The sequence below is a fragment of the Pseudophryne corroboree genome, chromosome 8 (assembly GCF_028390025.1).
Source record: "Pseudophryne corroboree isolate aPseCor3 chromosome 8, aPseCor3.hap2, whole genome shotgun sequence".
In the NCBI taxonomy this organism is placed as follows: domain Eukaryota; kingdom Metazoa; phylum Chordata; class Amphibia; order Anura; family Myobatrachidae; genus Pseudophryne; species Pseudophryne corroboree.
Window position 1 is genome coordinate 28,496,971 of NC_086451.1, and position 21,428 is coordinate 28,518,398.

General features: G+C 47.4%; 1 protein-coding gene across 1 annotated transcript in view; it reads right to left on the bottom strand.

Moving 5' to 3' along the window:
* Positions 1–21,428, bottom strand: part of LOC134948260 (cholesterol 7-desaturase nvd-like) — a 40,022-nt gene that overhangs the window by 5,978 nt on the left and 12,616 nt on the right. Inside the window, exons 2-6 of the mRNA XM_063936137.1 lie at positions 11,914–12,102; positions 10,704–10,882; positions 9,806–9,931; positions 9,502–9,621; positions 1,770–1,946 (exon numbers count right to left, since the gene is read on the bottom strand). Of these exons, the coding sequence (XP_063792207.1) occupies positions 1,770–1,946; positions 9,502–9,621; positions 9,806–9,931; positions 10,704–10,882; positions 11,914–12,102 (791 nt within the window). The remainder of the gene's footprint in view (positions 1–1,769; positions 1,947–9,501; positions 9,622–9,805; positions 9,932–10,703; positions 10,883–11,913; positions 12,103–21,428) is intronic.

The following is a 21,428-nucleotide window of genomic DNA, read 5'->3' on the forward strand; positions in this document are numbered from 1 at the left end:
TAGGGATCGTAAATTTTTTACCAGGATTATTCCAGGCTTTGGAGCTCCTTAATATGGTCAGACTGAAGAAATTCATCTTAGACTACCTTTTGGCACTTAAATAGCTCCTCGTCCTCTATTTGAAGGATATATTTGACAGCTCTTACAAGGACAGATACATCCACAGGAGACAGACGTTTCTCCCCACCTGAGGGGCACTCCGTTTGAGAGAGACAGCCTCCTCTCCCTCACCAGACAAGGCCTCTAAATTCATGTGTACAGTTTGAGAGGGGACAGTACACCTAGTGGCTTTAGAGGGCAAAGGCCTGTTGCTCTGTAACATCTTTTGGTAAGCTCTGGAGGTTTGTGCCAGGCTTTGCACAGAGGTAGAGAGCACATCCACCCAAGAGGGATAACCTGGCCGGGACTGGAATGGCAGGACGCACCTGCTGAAGAAAACCCATAGAGGGTGTAATCACAGGGGTTGCCAGGCGATCAGCTATCTGACCCAGTAACTGAATAGGAAGCCGAGGGGGGGTTCCTGCACAGGGGCTGCGGTTGCTAGATGAAGAAATATATAACAAGCTGTAAATAAGTCACCCTGAACATTGTCCTGAGGGGATAAACCTGCAGAACAGGACCTACAGGAGACCAACAGCCTCTTTGCGACCCTGGTCTTTGCCAGACATATCTGCAAGGGAATTATTGTACACAATATGGCAACAGGTAGCAGACAGTGATGAAATTCACCAGCTCTGAGAAGAACCCCTAAAACCACCTGAACTTAGGGTAGAGGGGTAGAAAACAAGGGTCAATTCTATGCTGACAGGAATAGAAAGAAGGACAGACAGCAGAGCTAGCACAAGTCACAAACAATGCAATTTAAATGCACGGAAATGGGCACTAAATAAGCTACACAGCCGCTGTGGTCGGTAGAATATTAGCGCTGTAGAACCTGGCTCCTTCGAAAGGGAGACTAGACCCAGCATTCCCAGGGACCTGTAGCTGCACTGAAAATGGCTGCCGTGAGTCTGAGGCGGAGCAGCTCAGTGGTGGGAAACTACAGTGGAATGGCACCCAGAGGGCTGCCTTCCCATATGCTGGCATTACCCACCGGTTGTCTGGCCTTTGAAGAGTTAACTGCGCCATTGGGGGGGAGGGGGGGGGGGGGGAACCCTACACCCTTTCTAGTCTAGTGGAGTCCCAGGCAAACCAGGGTCCACACCAGCTCCTCCGGTGTGGACCAGAGGCAGGACTGCATACAAGACTGTGGTTCCTACCTATGCTGCCCCCCATTCTCCCCCCTGAGCTTGCAGTCATGGGGTACCTCGTGGGAACTATTCTAGTTGTGTAGAAATAAATAAATAAATGCTTGGGGCTGGCAAGTTTTGTTTTGGTGAGCCCGAGCATGGAAGCGGGCCAGACCAGAGCATCTTGGGATACCTAAAAGCTTAACTGTTTGGTGCCTGGTCCTATACCACAACCTACACCCAATTGTCTACCCTGTGGAGCCCTATGGAACCCAAAGGGGAATTATTTTTTTTATAAATATATTTATTTTCTTTATTTATTTAACTTCTACTATACATGCTCATCTTACTGTGATGTGGCACTAATTTTAGGAATTAATGGAGCAATCACCAACTGTGAATAGTTGCAGCCTGGCATGCCATGCAGCAAGCTGTGTTGCGGCAAAGGGGAGCACGGCTACATTTGTACATTCAGACACAGACTTCACACACATTCCTAGTCTGCCCAAGGTCTCCGATCAGCCTGCTGTGATCACCTACCTGGATGCATTCCGCTCGGAGAATAAACTTGGGGATGAAGGCAGGAATATTTCTCTGGTAATACATGGCGTGGGAGACTTTCTGCAGCAGAGGCTCTACCGGTGTCACGCAGTGCACAATCACTCCAGAGCCCAGGAAGGCGTGTTTAAAGTTGAGGAACACAATTCCAGGGCCGACCTGTTGAGACATCAGATGGGTGAGGGGGACAAGTCCTTTGGGGCAGATGACAATATGGAGTAAAGATGTATAAAATACTGTAGTCTAGAATGGTGGTTCTCATCCTCAACGCTTAAGTACCCCCAACAGGCCATGTATTGAGGTTCTCATCTGGAAGCAGGTGGTGCAATTGGGGAATGACACCAACTGCCCCCCCAATTGCTGCCAATCACCACCAGCTGGAACTCCCTAGCAGTTATAGTGTCTCCCCCATTGGACTTTTGGGCTGTGCTGCCCCACCTCTGCAGCCACCACTGCCTGCATCTAATGTTACCTCTCAGCCAATATACATCCATCGAGTCAAATGCCACCAATATAGATGTGTTCTCAAACATCATTGTGTAAAGTCACATCAAACAACCCCCCCCACACACACACGCAGTGCGACTCTGCTGGCATCTTTTTACTACAAACAGGTCTTTGTTGCAACACGATGGAGCTACGACGCACCAGGAGGCTTTGCTGATTAATTTGATATGACAATTGTATCACTGTGTGCAATTCTGAATCTGCATACGAAGTGCTACAATGTAACAGCTGCAGCAATACAAGTTCTGTTGTGCGCCGTATACAGGCTCAGTCGCACACAACATACAAGTGTCACATAATTTATGAGCACAGAGTCCTGGTGTGTCCTAGTTGCATCACGTTGCGACCAAGACATATCTTCAGCAAAAAATATATGTTATGGTAAGAAATTAGCGTTAACGGTAAGTCCACAGGATAACAATGGGATATGATGAAGCGACAGCGGATTTGCGCCAATCGGTCAAAGCTTTTCCGGCCTCCCAGCATGCAATGGGCCCATCCATATCCCCGCCTCCTTGCTCATGCAAATCAGTTGTATTCCAAAGCTCAAGGCAGGAGCATCACAGATAGCCCTAATCAGGCGATAAGCACACACATGCACACCCTTCCGTACAAGGGAAGAGGTTAGTGAGTAAAAGGATCCTTAAATCAGGTGCGTCAGGGTGGGATCCCTGTGGATTTAGGAGAAATACCATCAACGGTAAGTTCTTACCGTAACGTATATTTCTCCGGCAGGGTCCACAGGATAACAATGGGATTTCCCAAAGCAATTTAGTGGTGGGGACGCTCCTGATTGGACAGGAGAATCCTTCACCCAAATTCAGCGTCATGAGAGGCAAAGGTATCCAAGCATAATGTCTATCATTAGTTGTGTTATTAGAAGACCATGTGGCTGCCTTACATATCTGTTCTGCTGAAGCACCATGTTGTGCTGCCCATGATGGACCTACCTTACGAGTAGAGTGAGCAGAAACATTAGCCGGAACATGGAGATCAGCCCGAGAATATGCTTCTGAAATGGTCATCCGAAGCCATCTTGCCAGTGTCTGCTTATCAGCAGGCCATCCGCTCGTGAAATCCGTAGAGAATGAAGAGAGAATCTGTCTTTCTGATGGCACTGGTATGATTCACGTATATCCTTAATGCACAGACTATGTCCAGCGATGCATCTTCTGCAGAAAGGCCCAGTTCCTGGAAAGCCGGGACTACAATTTCTTCATTAAAGTGGAATTTAGACACCATCTTCGGAAGATACCCAGATCTATTTCAGAGAACTGCTTTGTCTGGATAAAAAAAAAAAAAAAAAAAAAAAACCCCACACACCATCAGAAGTGGGGAATTACATGATAATGTCCCTAAATCTGACACTTCTAGCTGATGCCATAGTCAGTAGAAAGAGAACTTTAGCTGTTAACCATTTAAGATACACTTTATTAAGTGGTTCAAACGGGGCAACTTGAAGGGCTTTCAGGACTAGACTTAAGTCCCAAGGCACTGTAGGAGGAACAAAAGGAGGTTGAATGCGCAGCATTCCCTGGAAAAAAGTACGCACGTCCTGTAAATTGGCAATTTGCTTTTGGAACCATACGGTCAATGCCAAGACTTGCACTCTCAAGGAAGCCACCTTCAAACCTTCATCAATTCCTGCCTGAAGGAATGCCAAGACCCTGGAAATTCTGAAAGACTTAGGGTCCATTTTCCTCACACTGCACCAATGAATATAGGTTTGCCATATTCGGTGATAAATGCGAGCGGAGGGAGGTTTCCTTGCTCTGAGCATAGTTTGAATTACCTGTAGTGATTATACTCTTGACTTCAGGATAGAGGTTTCAATAAGCCACGCAGTCAAAGACAGTCGATCCACATGTCTGATAACAAGGACCCTGCATCAGATCTGGACGTTGAGGAAACAGAAGTGGAACATCCATGGACATCCTCTGCAGATCTGTGTACCAATGTCTTCTGGGCCAAGCCAGAGCTATTAGTATCACGGCACCTTTTCCTTGCTTTATCTCTCACCACCCTGGGTAATCGGGTGACTGGAGGAAACACAAACCAGATGAAAATCCCATCTCACCAACAGGGCATCCACAAAGATCGCTCTGGGATCCTTTGTTCTTGACCCGTATGCGAGCACTTTGTTGTTCAGCTGGGACGCCATGAGATCCATCTCTGGCAACCCCAACTTGTTTACTAGAGTCTGGAAGAGCTCCAGGTGTAGAGCCCATTCGCTTGCCTGAATGGCGTGTTGACTGAGAAAATCCGCTTTGCAGTTTAGGAATCCCGGAACAAACACTGCAGACAAGGCTGGATGATGAAGTTCTGCCCATTTTAGTATGCGACTTACCTCCTTCATCGCTTTTCGGCTGCGAGTTCCTCACTGATGGTTGAGGTACACTACTGCCGTCGCATTGTCCGAGCGGATCTGGACTGGTTTTCCCCCCAAAGACTGTCCTTTGCCTGACTCAGTGCTATGTATATGGCCCGAAGTTCCAATATATTTATTGGCAGGCAACTTTCTTCCTTGGTCCATTGCCCCTGAAAACACAACCTTCCTGACACTGCTCCCAAGCCCTGGATACTGGCATCTGTCGACAGAATTTCCCAATCTGATTTCCAAAAGGGTCTCCTTGTCCAGATGGGATATCTGTAGCCACCAGGCTAATGACCTTATTACTTCTATTGTAAGAACCATAATCTGTTTTTATCGTCTGATTCAACCCATTCCAATTGGCAAGAATCAGACGCTGCAGAGGCCTTGAGTGGAATTGTGCGTACTCCATCAAACCCATCACACGCATTGTTGCGTGAATGGATACCTTTTGACTGTGTAACAAGTCCCGAATCCTTGACTGAACCTTGGATAGTTTGCTCAGGGGTAAAATTACTCTGAAGACTTGAATCCAGTACAGCTCCCAAGTGAGTCATCCGTTGTGACGGAACCAGAGACTATTTTGCCCAATTTATGAGCCACCCGTGGTTCTGCAGACACGTTATTGTCTGTTGCAGATGACATAAAAGAGCAATTCCTGTGTCTGTGCCAGGGTTAAGAGATTGTCGATGTATGGAAATATTCTTATCCCCTGCTGGCAGAGATAAACTGCTATTACCACCATAATCTTTGTAAATACTCTGGGAGCTGTGGCTAACCCAAAAGGTAGGGCCTGGAACTGAAAATGCTGTTGGAGGATAGCGAACCTGAGATGGCACTGATAGGACAGTGCTACAGGAACATGTAGGTAAGCATCCTGTATATCCAGGGATACCATATAATCCCCTGGCTCCATGGCCAAAATGATGAACGTAACTTCTCCATGTGAACAGAAGTACCCAAATGCATTTATTCAGTCCTTTCAGAATGAGAATGGGCCGAAATGACCCATTCGGCTTCTGAACTAAAAATAGGATTTTTAATTACCTACCGGTAAATCCTTTTCTCGTAGTCTGTAGAGGATGCTGGGGTCCACATTAGTACCATGGGGGATGTACCAAAGCTCCCAGTACGGGAGGGAGAGCACAGAGGCTCCTGCAGAACCGATTGGTCAAAGTATCAAACTTGTAGAACTTAGCAAACGTGTTCGACCCTGACCAAGTAGCCGCTCGGCAAAACTGTAAAGCAGAGACGTCCGGGCAGCCGCCCAGGAAGTACCAATCTTACAAGTAGAGTGGGCCTTAACAGACGTAGGACACTGCAATCCTAACATAGAATAAGCATGCTGGATAGTGAACCCGTTCCAGCGAGAAATAGTCTGATTAGAATCAGGACACCCAATCTTGTTGGGATCATAAAGGACAAACCGCGTCCTACTTTCTGGGATGTCCTCTTCACATAACTCTTCAAAGCCCTCACAACATCCATAGACTGAGGTAATTGAGGAGTCAGTAGCCACTGGCACCACAATAGGTTGGTTGATTTGAAAGGCAGACAACCTTTGGAAGAAACTGCCGACGCGTCCTGAGCTCAGCTCTATCTTCATGGATAATCAAGTAGGGGCTCTTGCAGGACAATGTCCCCAATTCAGACACACGCACAAGCCGAAGCTAATGCCAACAGTGTGATCACCTTCCAAGTGAGAAACTTGACCTCAACCTCCTGTAGAGGCCATCTTAACGTGGTGTTGCAGGAACTGCAACACCACGTTAAGATCTCAAGGTGCCGTAGGAGGCACAAAGGGAGGCTGGATGTGCAACACCCCTTTCAAGAAAGCTTGAACCTCAGGGAGGGAAGCCAATTGTTTCTAGAAGAAAATGGACAAGGCCAAAATCTGGACTTTTATGGAGCCCAAACGTAGGCCCACACCCACACCCCACCCAAGTTGAAACTCCACCATAGGAAACTTTAGATTCACACCAAGACACATACTTTCTAAATGCGATGGTAATGTTTAGATGTTACTCCTTTCCTAGCCTGCATCAGGGTAGGAATAACTTTGTTTCGAATGCCTTTCAGAGCCAGGATCTGGCCTTCAAACTCCATGCCGTCAAACAGCTGTGGTAAGTCTTGATAAGCGAATGGCCCCTGTTGCAGAAGGTCCTCTCAAAAGAGGACGAGGCCTCGGATCTTTCAGCAGTAACTCCAGAAGATCTGCATACCAAGCTAGTCTTGGCCAGTCTGGAGCAATGCAGATCGCCTGAACTCGTTTTTTTATAAGTTTTAGAATCCTTAGGATGAATGGAAGGAGGAAGAAACATACACAGACTAGAAGATCCACTGAGTTACCAGTGCTTCCACCGCCACTGCCTGTGGGTCTCACGACCTGGAACAGTACCTGCGAAGCTCCTTGTTGAGGCAGGAGGCCATCATGTCTATTTGGAGGTACGCCCCAAAGACTTGACACCTCCGCAAACACTTTTTCCTATCCTCTTTAGGAGAATGAAAAAGCAACAAGAACTCTTTGGGATCTGGAAGTTTTTCTCCAGGTTCTCCCAGGATTTTTCAAATAAAGCGTTTAATTCCTTAGACGCAGGGAAGGTAAGGGAGGCTCTTATTGTCAGTAAAGTAAGCTTCCGCGACCTGTTCAGGTACCTTGTCAGTAAAGTGTAAAACGTCCCGATTGGCCTCAATCATGAGCTGCACCCCCATAGCAAGGGATGCCTCCCCCCTCAGTATATCTCCATCACTGTCTCCAGTGTCAGAGTTGGTATCTGTGTCCCCCGCATTATCTGGGAAAGAACACGCTTTTTTGGGCATATACTAGGGGATTTTGATGAGGTAGTGGGAGTAGAACACAACACCTCTACAGATTTTTCAAAACCTGCATTTCAGTCTCATAATGAGCTATCCTAGATGAAATGCTTTAGCTAATCAGCACTAATTTCTATCAAGAAGTTATTTAAAAAAAAATATACATACATAATCTGTTGAAACAGCAAATAAAAAGATAATTACCACCCCTTCAAATGGTCAAGCATGTGGGCTCAGTTAGGGTCCTGTGTGATTTAGAGTCCAAAACAGGACCTATATTGGTTGCAGGTCAACTGAAATTGCAGTTTGTTTTTTACATGGACCATATGCAAAAAAAAGGTCCCAAAGATGGATATAGTTACCGGTCCTTAGGTATTTTTCAAGGGAGAGTCCGTTTAGCGTCAATCCTAGTTAGATGGTAGCACTTGGAGGCGCATTTTGCAGGAGTCCCTTTAACCTTCAATGCTTGGACCGTTCACAATAGGAAATCCACTGAATCCGTTGAAGTCCCGTAGCCAAAAGTATCCTTTTTAGTAGCTCACTGATCTAGGGGGAAAGAAAGTTCTGACTCGTTTTGCTGTCCTTAGCCTTTTCAAAGGTTGATTTACCTGCTTTTGCAATTGCGAAAGAAACAGTAAATGTATACAGACTCATGCAATAGGCACTTATCCAACTATTCGTACTCAAAGGGTAGATAGAAACTTAGTGCTGTATTACCTCTACTCAAGAGTGGGATACAGGGAGACTCACCTCACTTCCAGGACCGATCAATACATTAGTAGCGTCTGGATCTACTGAGCATTCGCTAGTGTACACTGCAGCTCCATGAACCTATAGTGAACACAGACGCTCCGTGATCACCGATGCACCAGTCACACAGCCGCCTATACTGTCGCTGGGTCCCATTCGTGTACATCTGAGATAGAAGCGGGAAACAGTTCATGGTGAGACTCGGAGGAAACTGGTCATGAACCCAGGGGGGGGTTTGGGCACGACCAGGAGAGCATCCAACTCCCCACTGCTGCCATCAACCCTAGGGATCGCGGCCTCATACTATTCCTGGAGCCTCTGATCCCTAAGGCCTAGCGCTGGAGCACTAGTGGTGGCAGCCGCGTCAGTAACGGTTTGGTAGTCTCCTCCCAAAACAGTGCGGCTGTGTCCGTATTCCCCTACTTGCTCCCTGTGCTCTGGCCACAACCTGGTAATGTCAGCTGGACCTGCTAGTATATCCGACACAGACGCCCGCCAAAACAGCACTGTACTTGCGGGTAAGCGTTGTCGTGACCCCCGGCGGAGAGTTGTTACAGCGACTAAGGTACGTACAAGACGCCGTTTAGAAAGATCACTCAAGAAAAAAAAAAAAAAAAATTATATATATATTTATAGTTAGGACTATAAAAAGAAACTAAGAAAGCTTGAGGCTGCTAAAACCTAGCAGCCCTCCGACCATGGTCCGGCTCCTGCCGCACCAAACAAAGAAAACAGATTTGCCTGAGCCAGGGGGTGGGATATATGGTGGGAGGCCGGAAAAGCTTTGACCGATTGGTGCAAATCTGCTGTCGCTTCATCATATCATTGTTATCCTGTGGATCCTGCGGTGGGGGGGGAAAACATAAAAAAAAAAAAATCCTGACACTAGCAGAGTTGCACAGGACTTTCTGTAGACTGGGTCTCTGTCGCAGCTCATAATTGTGCCCCGGGACAGGTACCCTACAGTTCAGTCTTGAAGGCAGCGGCATGTATTGGCAGTAGCTCACTGGGAGTCCAGCTACCTCTTCCCATCAGACATCAATATTGAATCCACATCAATGGCAACGGACTAGGGGTATGAATCAGTGGCATGATGGGAATGACATTTTAATACAACTACACCTTCCATGCCAAGCAGTTGTGTGCTCTGCAGCAGAGCTTGTGAGGAGGTACCGTGACTACTATGCATGAGGCTGCATTCTTAGGACCCACTAAGTGTGGATTAGGTCTGCTTTAGACCTGTAGTGTTGCAGTAGAAGAGGAAACACTCACCTGGCGGGCCACAACATCCAGATCAAGGATGGAGTAGTGCTTCCCGAAAATCAAAGAGCTGTGCTGGAGTATCATCTGGGAACAGTGCTTGTTGGGGGCTGGCTCGGACTCCCACTGGACCTAGAGAGTGCATCATAGACAGAGGGTGAGCAGCTACAGTCACTGGTAATAGTTACTGTAAAAACAGGGAAGTCTGTATTATATGGCCACGCAAACCACCACAAGAACTCTGGACGAGAAGAGAGCAGCGGTTAGGCTTCTCTAGAAGACCCTCCATGGCACAATCTAATCCAGCTCAACTCGCCTTCCAAGTGTGCTTGAAAAAATCCCAGATCCGGGACTTTGTATAGCGCAGGTCCACGCCGCTTAGGATGCCGGGTTCATGCAGGAAACGAAGGTGCGCTATATCCGCTGCATTCTCAGGGATTTCCTGCAATCATGGAGTGACAGTTTAGCTGAGAAGCATTACTGAGAGGGGGAACATTTTACAAGCACCACTAGAGAGTATTTAATACAATAGTGTGACACTTCATGAAGAGGGCCTATGTTCTGTACTCACAATGCCCCCACGTTTATGATCATGGCAACAATGGATCCCTATCCACTAAACTCTCCAACACTAGATGGGGGATGTGGTTGAGTTCTAGTGGGGTGGCAGAGAATGAATGGCTTCGAGGAGGTGTACAAGAATGGTGGATCCCAGAGCAGAAGAAGATCTGTCCAAGGAACAATATGGGCATTACTCTGAAATCCAGGTCCATGTTTGACTGGTAAACCTGAATCTGGAGGCCTGAACATCCTTCTGCCTTGCCCTGAAAAAAAAGTGTCCTCTGCTTTCCATAATGGATGAGGGCATAGTGCCACCAGCAGGACATTTGAATGCGTTGCCTTCAAAAGCTTTAACAGTAATGGACATTTTTATTAAATCTCCTTCCCTTTGGTGTGAATCATGTGAGACACCACAGCCATCTGTTGCTGGGTGAGTGGGCATGCCAAGGGGGAGTTATACAAGTTAATGTATATGTAATAGTACAGTGGCCACATACTGGTCCTTAAATGTCCATTATTAAGAGTACTCCCAGGCACCAGATGTCCAGTATCTTTATTTCACATTGCCTAAACAAGAGTCTATCGTGAGCATATTCTAAAAAGTGTAGGCCACGCATGCCGTAGGTCATGAATCAGCAGTATCTTAATCTTACCTCAATGTGAGCGTTCACATAATGCTCTGTACGGCCCCTGTACACCCACTTTTCAGCCGTGATCTCTTCTTGCTCTGGAACATGCCAAGTAGGCTCGATGTGGTCACAGTGGTACCACACGAACACCGTCTCATTTATCTCGCAGCAAGGCCAGGCTTTAATCTTGGCAAACTCCGGCACTGCAAGCAGATTTGAAAAATATAAAAAAAAATTATACCTTTGACCATAGACAAGGTGGGAGTGCGGACTTCCTGGGATAAGTGTTCCAGCAGCAGACGTCACATCGCTGCAAAGCAATGTTCTGTGTTCCACAGACAACTGCATGTGACGCTGCTAGCTCAAGGGGTGTTAGCCATGCGCCATGAAGACCCTTATCTAGGGGGAATCCCACACACGAGGCTGGTGCAGTACTAGATTGACAACCAGGAAGCAGATCTAGGAACTCTATGAAGAACAGACCAAAAATACAGTTCAGAGAACACCAACAAGAGTCTATAGATGGGGGAACCAGGGCCATTGCACTATATTTACAAATGTTTAGCAAGGCTTCTTCCATCTTGTGCACAGGTCTTCCAACTAGAGAGTATATTAAGCAGAGTACAATCCAAGTCTCTTGCAACATTCAATAGGGAAGAACGTACAAACATCCAGTCCTGATAATATCGTGGATGTACTCATGCGCAATACTACTCAGTGTTCTACAAAGAAACTCCAATTTCAGAGTGAGACACCTAGGTAGAAACCACTTAAAGATGTGGACAGTATCAGATCCATGGAAAACATATCTACAGGTATAAGAGGCTTATAGGGTATCTGCATCCAAGATTTTGTTAGAGTTTCCCAAACGCCACCATTACAGTGCAGGTTTTGAAGGTATCCATGCTTGATCACAGGTGCATTGATTAGTAGCTCAGTCAAATTGACTTAACTATCCGACCTCACTCATGGACTGTTAACACATGACTTATGGGGGTGGCTGTAGACGTGAAGAACCTTCTGCTAACAAGGACACACTGTTGAGTGACAACCGAACACGACCGCCTCAACGCACCCGGTTGCTCCTACATGCAAGGGCGAAAAGTACTCTATACTAATTGATGTAGGCATCTATTATAAAGTACAGGGAAAAACTCAGATCATTAAGTGGAAGAAACGCCCAGTTCGTATATTAAATCGGTCTATTGAATTCTACCAACAGTGGATGGCATACCTTTTTCAGCATATGGTATCCTGGCACACTTTCCATCCTTGCCATGGAACTGCCACCCATGGAATGGGCACTCTATGCAGTCACCGACCACTTGACCTCCTACTGCAAGGTTGGCACCCAAGTGAGGGCAGTAGGCATCCACGACATACACCTTACCCTCCTGGGTACGGTACACCGCCACCTGTTCACCTGCAGGTAAGCCCAAGATCAAATCAGTTACATGGATAAGATGAAGTAGACCGATGTGGTTATCCTATTTACTACAGTCTTGAATTCTGATGAGGGGGGCAATTGGGGTAAGTAGCCTAGGTCACAGAATACACACAGGGCTATACCTACTACCTTGCAGCCATGTGCTGTTTATGCTTACAGCATGCAATAATTCAGCACTTAGAGAAGGCCAAACACCCAGAAGTGTCAAAGAGCCAATAACAATACAAACTCAGGTATAGTCTTAAGTATAACCTTAAGACTATACCTGAGAAATGCAGTAATGGGAGGAGTCCTCTGCCAGGTTATGACCGAACACAGCCTGCAGGCAAGGGAAAAATCGAAGACACTATATACACCAAAATCTTAACCAGCTGCGCACACATCTGCCCACGACGATACGCTCAACAATGCTAATTTTTCTAGCGCACATCTACGGGGGTGTGAGGAGAAGCAAGACATGTCACTGGTCACGATGTGCAGTTTCACTTTTCTTGAATAGCCAGCATTGCTGCCTCACAGTACTGGGTTCCCAAGTTCGATTCCCAACCAGGGCCCTACCAGGGCTAGAGTAGGCAGGAGTTTAACAAGTATCTTCATTGAAAATCCCACTGTAGGTCTGCTTCCTATGGAGGAGATCATGCCCCAACATTCTTGGAACTGGGTTGCACACGACAGCTACGGCTGAAATTATGTAGTCCGTCACTGTAGTACCCCAAAACGGAAACTATACAGATGTGGGTGACTGGCTGCACTTTTGGACTATTACGCTCTTGTTCAGTACTCTTCTGGGAATGACGCGACAGGTCTTGGAGGACATCAGATTCAGGTTACACCAATACCATCAATGACAACAAGGTCAAATCCCAAAAGCAAGGTAATAGCCTAAGACACTTCTTGCTGGCACCTAATCCGAATAAAGGCAACTCATTCCCAGCTCATGAAGATCCTGCCGGTTCCTACACCTGACAGACGCCTGGACTCCAGAATCTCACAGTTACACACCTGGTATTAGGCAATGAGAGTTTCCATGGTAGTAAGTCTACGACTGCCTACAACCCAGTATTTTATCAAGTTATTTCTATGGCAAACATTATGTAGCACTTTAGAGAACATTCTTATATAGGCTCCTGGTTGGATCTAAGCCAGGACCTCTGTGCAAAGGTTAGTAATGCTAACCACTATGCCACCACATTTATTTTGTTAGGCATTTTGCAGCATATTCTAGAAAATATTTTTATATAGGGCCCTTGTTGGACTCAAAGCAATGTCAGAATGCTATGAGGTACAACTCCTAACCACTATGCCAGATTAAATCTATTTGGTAAAATTAGAAAATGTTGGGGTCACCGTGTGTGGTTGCACCAATTGTGTAACAATCAAGAATTGTGGTAAAATATTTGCCATTTTAAACCACTTATTATTCCAATAGGCCTTTGGCTATAGATTATGTTAAAGGACTCTACAGCCTCAAGAACTTGATCTTCACAGTGAGGGCTGTTGGTGGTTTGACAAAGCTGTGGTCACATTATTGGCACAGTTTGTGCAGTTGCATATTCTTTGTACAGTGCAATCTACACCCTAATATACAGGTGCATGTTGTGTGTACATCCACAGAGCATTTGGGATGGCCAACGGACATCCATTACCTATAAAGACCAAGGCTTCTTCAGTCAATAGATTTGAGGTTAATTGAGATTTTCTGGTAGAATGCCCCACCAGCCAATCAGTTCACCACCCCTGGTATCCAGTGACTTTGTCTGAGGATGGTGCAGCACAGTCCCAGACAGTGGTAGGCTGTAAGCTACAGCTGTACATGGAGGCCCAATTAAAGGGACTGTTTTGACCATTGCCTGTAGGTTGCAGTCTGGTAGCCAGAGCCATGAAAGGAGGAGCAAGTAGCAAGGGACAAGATACCTGGGCTATATACAGATCACTGCTAGCACCATGGACCCATATCTCCAATACAGGTGAAACTCAGAAAATAATATATCGTGCAAGACTTAATTTCAGTAATGCAACTTAAAAAAGGTGAAACTAATATATTATATATAGACCCATTACATGCAAAGGGAGATATGTCAAGCCTTTATTTGGTATAATTTCTCATACGTCCTAGAGGATGCTGGGGACTCCTTAAGGACCATGGGGTATAGACGGGATCTGCAGGAGACATGGGCACACTATAAGACTTTGAATGGGTGTAAACTGGCTCCTCCCTCTATGCCCCTCCTCCAGACCTCAGTTAGACTCTGCCCAGGAGTGACTGGACACACTAGGGGAGCTCTATAGAGTTTCCCTAAAGACTTTGTTAGGTTTTTTTATTTTCAGGGAGACCTGCTGGCTACAGGCTCCCTGCATCGTGGGACTGAGGGGAGAGAAGTCAGACCTACTTCTTCTTAGTTAAGGGCTCTGCTTCTTAGGCTACTGGATACCATTAGCTCCAGAGGGTTCGATCACTTTGTTCGCCTAGCTGCTTGTTCCCAGAGCCGCGCCGTCACCCCCCTCACAGAAGCCAGAAGAAAGAAGCCGGGTGAGTATGAGAAGAACAGAAGACTTCAGACGGCAGAAAACTTCAGTAATGGAGGTAAGCGCAGTGGTAGCGCTGTGCTCCATGCTCCCACACACCAACGGCACTCTCCGGGTGCAGGATGCTCGGGGGGGGGGGGGGGTGAGCGCCCTGGACAGCAGTTACAGAGTCTCTTTTTCACTGGCAAGAAGTCATATTCGGGCCCCGGCACGTTACCCCCGCCAGTATACAGCAGCGATTGCGCTGCGCGTCATTGCTCCCACACACCAACGGTTGCATGGGGGGGGGGGGGGGGGGGGGGAGGGGGCGCCATGGAAAGCATTATATAAGTTATTTGAGGAGGTATATAGTGTATAGACACTATATACGGTCCCCTGCCAGCATATAAAACTATTATACCAGGGCTGAACAGCGTTGAAGAGGGGGTGGGGCTTAGCCCTCACAGCAGTGTTCAGCACCATTTTCTGTCTGCTTGCCAAAAACGTGTACAAACAAGGGGGGACACAGATTTTTAGTGTTATGATGAATTTAGCACCATTTTTTTTAGAAAGACATATAATCACTGCTGTGCATGTTTCTCTGTGTGTTCCCTGTCAGAATACCCACTATAGTCCAAATGTGTCTACACAATCAGCTATGGGAATCACTGACGGCATCGCCGACGCCTGTTTGTACTTGATGCTGTAGATGCAGAGTCAACCGGTTGGTAGTTGTATGCTTGTCAAAAGTAAACACTGTGTGGGAAACACAGTAGTGTGGGTGACCCCGTCGGCACCAACTGCTATTACTAGGTGTAAATTAACATGCTGTAACTGCCTTATGCCTGTGTATATATTTATATGTATGGTACGGTTCCATGGGCCTGTGGCTCGTGCACAGACTCGTAGTATATGTGGGGGAGTGTTATTAAAATTATTTACGTATACTCCCCTCGGACCCCTCAGGGTTGCAAGAATGTTATATTGCCTGGTTACTACTCCCTGCTGTCGACGACTACTGGGTTTTCTGTCGACCATAAGGTTTCCTGTTGGGTCCACAATTGGGGCATTCAGTACATGGTCATACACATTAATGTTACTAGGGGCCCGAGGGTTCCAGACAATCCGCACAGAGATGTACGAGAGAGAGAGAGAGAGAGAGATGTAGATCAAAATGGAAACAGCCCGGCACTCTACTGGAAGTCCAAAATGCCCCGGTGCCCTCAGCTTAAACAAAATAAGATTTTACTTACCGATAAATCTATTTCTCGGAGTCCGTAGTGGATGCTGGGGTTCCTGAAAGGACCATGGGGAATAGCGGCTCCGCAGGAGACAGGGCACAAAAAGTAAAGCTTTTCCGATCAGGTGGTGTGCACTGGCTCCTCCCCCTATGACCCTCCTCCAGACTCCAGTTAGGTACTGTGCCCGGACGAGCGTACACAATAAGGGAGGATTTTGAATCCCGGGTAAGACTCATACCAGCCACACCAATCACACCGTACAACTTGTGATCTAAACCCAGTTAACAGTATGATAACAGCGGAGCCTCTGAAAGATGGCTTCCTTCAACAATAACCCGAATTAGTTAACAATAACTATGTACAACTTATGCAGATAATCCGCACTTGGGATGGGCGCCCAGCATCCACTACGGACTCCGAGAAATAGATTTATCGGTAAGTAAAATCTTATTTTCTCTATCGTCCTAGTGGATGCTGGGGTTCCTGAAAGGACCATGGGGATTATACCAAAGCTCCCAAACGGGCGGGAGAGTGCGGATGACTCTGCAGCACCGAATGAGAGAACTCCAGGTCCTCCTTAGCCAGAGTATCAAATTTGTAAAATTTTACAAACGTGTTCTCCCCTGACCACGTAGCTGCTCGGCAAAGTTGTAATGCCGAGACCCCTCGGGCAGCCGCCCAAGATGAGCCCACCTTCCTTGTGGAGTGGGCCTTTACAGATTTAGGCTGTGGCAAGCCTGCCACAGAATGTGCAAGTTGGATTGTGCTACAGATCCAACGAGCAATCGTCTGTTTAGACGCAGGAGCACCCATCTTGTTGGGTGCATACAATATAAACAACGAGTCAGATTTTCTGACTCCAGCTGTCCTTGCAATATATATTTTTAATGCTCTGACAACGTCCAGTAACTTGGAGTCCTCCAAGTCACTTGTAGCCGCAGGCACTACAATAGGCTGGTTCAGATGAAATGCTGACACCACCTTAGGGAGAAAATGCGGACGAGTCCGCAGTTCTGCCCTGTCCGAATGGAAAATCAGATATGGGCTTTTGTAAGATAAAGCTGCCAATTCTGACACTCTCCTGGCAGAAGCCAGGGCTAGAAGCATGGTCACTTTCCATGTGAGATATTTCAAATCCACCTTTTTTAGTGGTTCAAACCAATGAGATTTTAGGAAGTCCAAAACCACATTTAGATCCCACGGTGCCACTGGAGGCACCACAGGAGGCTGTATATGCAGCACTCCCTTAACAAAGGTCTGGACTTCAGGGACTGAAGCCAATTCTTTTTGAAAGAAAATCGACAGGGCCGAAATTTGAACCTTAATAGATCCCAATTTGAGACCCATTGACAATCCTGATTGCAGGAAATGTAGGAATCGACCCAGTTGAAATTCCTCCGTCGGAGCACTCCGATCTTCGCACCACGCAACATATTTTCGCCAAATTCGGTGATAATGTTGCACGGTTACTTCCTTCCTTGCTTTAATCAAAGTAGGAATGACTTCTTCCGGCATGCCTCTTTCCTTTAGGATCCGGCGTTCAACCGCCATGCCGTCAAACGCAGCCGCGGTAAGTCTTGAAACAGACAGGGACCCTGCTGAAGCAAGTCCCTCCTTAGAGGTAGAGGCCACGGATCTTCCGTGATCATCTCTTGAAGTTCCGGGTACCAAGTCCTCCTTGGCCAATCCGGAACCACTAGTATCGTTCTTACGCCTCTTTGCCGTATAATTCTCAATACTTTTGGTATGAGAGGCAGAGGAGGAAACACATACACCGACTGGTACACCCAAGGCGTTACCAGCGCGTCCACAGCTATTGCCTGCGGATCTCTTGACCTGGCGCAATACCTGTCCAGTTTTTTGTTGAGGCGAGACGCCATCATGTCCACCATTGGTCTTTCCCAACGGGTTACCAGCATGTGGAAGACTTCTGGATGAAGTCCCCACTCTCCCGGGTGAAGATCGTGTCTGCTGAGGAAGTCTGCTTCCCAGTTGTCCACTCCCGGGATGAACACTGCTGACAGTGCTATCACATGATTCTCTGCCCAGCGAAGAATCCTTGCAGCTTCTGCCATTGCCCTCCTGCTTCTTGTGCCGCCCTGTCTGTTCACATGGGCGACTGCCGTGATGTTGTCCGACTGGATCAATACCGGTTTTCCCTGAAGCAGAGGTTCTGCCTGGTTTAGAGCATTGTATATTGCTCTTAGTTCCAGAATGTTTATGTGAAGAGACGTTTCCAGGCTCGTCCATACTCCCTGGAAGTTTCTTCCTTGTGTGACTGCTCCCCAGCCTCTCAGGCTGGCGTCCGTGGTCACCAGGATCCAATCCTGTATGCCGAATCTGCGGCCCTCCAATAGATGAGCACTCTGCAACCACCACAGAAGAGACACCCTTGTCCTTGGAGACAGGGTTATCCGTAGGTGCATCTGAAGATGCGACCCTGACCATTTGTCCAACAGATCCCTTTGGAAAATTCTTGCGTGGAATCTGCCGAATGGAATCGCTTCGTAAGAAGCCACCATTTTTCCCAGGACTCTTGTGCATTGATGTACAGACACCTTTCCTGGTTTTAGGAGGTTCCTGACAAGCTCGGATAACTCCTTGGCTTTTTCCTCCGGGAGAAAAACCTTTTTCTGAACCGTGTCCAGAATCATCCCTAGGAACAGCAGACGAGTTGTCGGCATTAACTGGGATTTTGGAATATTCAGAATCCACCCGTGCTGTTTTAGCACTTCTTGAGACAGTGCTAATCCCATCTCTAGCTGTTCTCTGGACCTCGCCCTTATTAGGAGATCGTCCAAGTATGGGATAATTAATACGCCTTTTCTTCGAAGAAGAATCATCATCTCGGCCATTACCTTTGTAAAGATCCGAGGTGCCGTGGACAATCCGAACGGCAGCGTCTGAAACTGATAGTGACAGTTTTGTACAACGAACCTGAGGTACCCCTGGTGTGAGGGGTAAATTGGAACGTGGAGATACGCATCCTTGATGTCCAAGGATACCATAAAGTCCCCCTCTTCCAGGTTCGCTATCACTGCTCTGAGTGACTCCATTTTGAACTTGAACTTCTTTATGTACAGGTTCAAGGACTTCAGATTTAGAATAGGCCTTACCGAGCCATCCGGCTTCGGTACCACAAAAAGAGTGGAATAATACCCCTTCCCTTGTTGCAGAAGAGGTACCTTGACTATCACCTGCTGAGAGTACAGCTTGTGAATGGCTTCCAACACCGTCTCCCTTTCGGAGGGGGACGTTGGTAAAGCAGACCTCAGGAAACGGCGAGGTGGATCTGTCTCTAATTCCAACCTGTATCCCTGAGATATTATCTGCAGGATCCAGGGATCTACTTGCGAGTGAGCCCACTGCGCGCTGTAATTTTTGAGACGACCGCCCACCGTCCCCGAGTCCGCTTGAGAAGCCCCAGCGTCATGCTGAGGCTTTTGTAGAAGCCGGGGAGGGCTTCTGATCCTGGGAAGGAGCTGCGTGTTGCTGTCTCTTCCCTCGACCTTTGCCTCGTGGCAAATATGAATAGCCCTTTGCTCTCTTATTTTTAAAGGAACGAAAGGGCTGCGGTTGAAAAGTCGGTGCCTTTTTCTGTTGGGGAGTGACTTGAGGTAGAAAGGTGGATTTCCCGGCTGTAGCCGTGGCCACCAAATCTGATAGACCGACTCCAAATAACTCCTCCCCCTTATACGGCAAAACTTCCATATGCCGTTTTGAATCCGCATCGCCTGTCCACTGTCGCGTCCATAAAGCTCTTCTGGCCGAAATGGACATAGCACTTACCCGTGATGCCAGTGTGCATATATCCCTCTGTGCATCACGCATATAAAGAAATGCATCCTTTATTTGTTCTAACGACAGTAAAATATTGTCCCTGTCCAGGGTATCAATATTTTCAATCAGGGATTCTGACCAAACTACCCCCGCACTGCCCATCCAGGCAGTTGCTACAGCTGGTCGTAGTATAACACCTGCATGTGTGTATATACTTTTTTGGATATTTTCCATCCTCCTATCTGATGGATCTTTAAGTGCGGCCGTCTCAGGAGAGGGTAACGCCACTTGTTTAGATAAGCGTGTTAGCGCCTTGTCCACCCTAGGAGGTGTTTCCCAGCGCTCCCTAACCTCTGGCGGGAAAGGGTATAATGCCAATAATTTCTTTGAAATTATCAGCTTTTTATCAGGGGCAACCCACGCTTCATTACACACGTCATTTAGTTCTTCTGATTCAGGAAAAACTATAGGTAGTTTTTTCATACCCCACATAATACCCTGTTTAGTGGTACCTGTAGTATCAGCTAAATGTAACGCCTCCTTCATTGCCAAAATCATATAACGTGTGGCCCTACTGGAAAATACGGTTGATTCGTCACCGTCACCACTGGAGTCATCGCCTGTGTCTGGGTCTGTGTCGACCGACTGAGGCAAAGGGCGTTTCACAGCCCCTGACGGTGTTTGAGTCGCCTGGACAGGCACTAATTGATTGTCCGGCCGTCTCATGTCGTCAAACGACTGCTTTAGCGTGTTGACACTATCCCGTAGTTCCATAAATAAAGGCATCCATTCTGGTGTCGACCCCCTAGGAGGTGACATCCCCATATTTGGCAATTGCTCCGCCTCCACACCAATATCGTCCTCATACATGTCGACACACACGTACCGACACACAGCAGACACACAGGGAATGCTCCTAATGAAGACAGGACCCACTAGCCCTTTGGGGAGACAGAGGGAGAGTTTGCCAGCACACACCAAAAACGCTATATATATATATATATATATATATATATCAGGGATAGCCTTATAATAAGTGCTCCCCTATAGCTGCTTTGTTATATAAAAATATCGCCATAAATTTGCCCCCCCTCTCTGTTTTACCCTGTTTCTGTAGTGCAGTGCAGGGGAGAGACCTGGGAGCCGTCCTGACCAGCGGAGCTGTGAGAGGAAATGGCGCCGTGTGCTGAGGAGATAGGCCCCGCCCCTTTTCCGGCGGGCTCGTCTCCCGCTATTTTGAGAAATCAGGCAGGGGTTAAATATCTCCATATAGCCTCTAGGGCTATATGTGAGGTATTTTTAGCCTTTATAGGTACTCATTTTGCCTCCCAGGGCGCCCCCCTCCCAGCGCCCTGCACCCTCAGTGACTGCCGTGTGAAGTGTGCTGAGAGGAAAATGGCGCACAGCTGCAGTGCTGTGCGCTACCTTTAGAAGACTGCAGGAGTCTTCAGCCGCCGATTCTGGACCTCTTCTGTCTTCAGCATCTGCAAGGGGGCCGGCGGCGCGGCTCCGGTGACCATCCAGGCTGTACCTGTGATCGTCCCTCTGGAGCTTGATGTCCAGTAGCCAAGAAGCCAATCCATCCTGCACGCAGGTGAGTTGACTCCTTCTCCCCTCAGTCCCTCGCTGCAGTGATCCTGTTGCCAGCAGGAATCACTGTAACATAAAAAACCTAGCTAAACTTTCTCTAAGCAGCTCTTTAGGAGAGCCACCTAGATTGCACCCTTCTCGGCCGGGCACAAAAATCTAACTGGAGTCTGGAGGAGGGTCATAGGG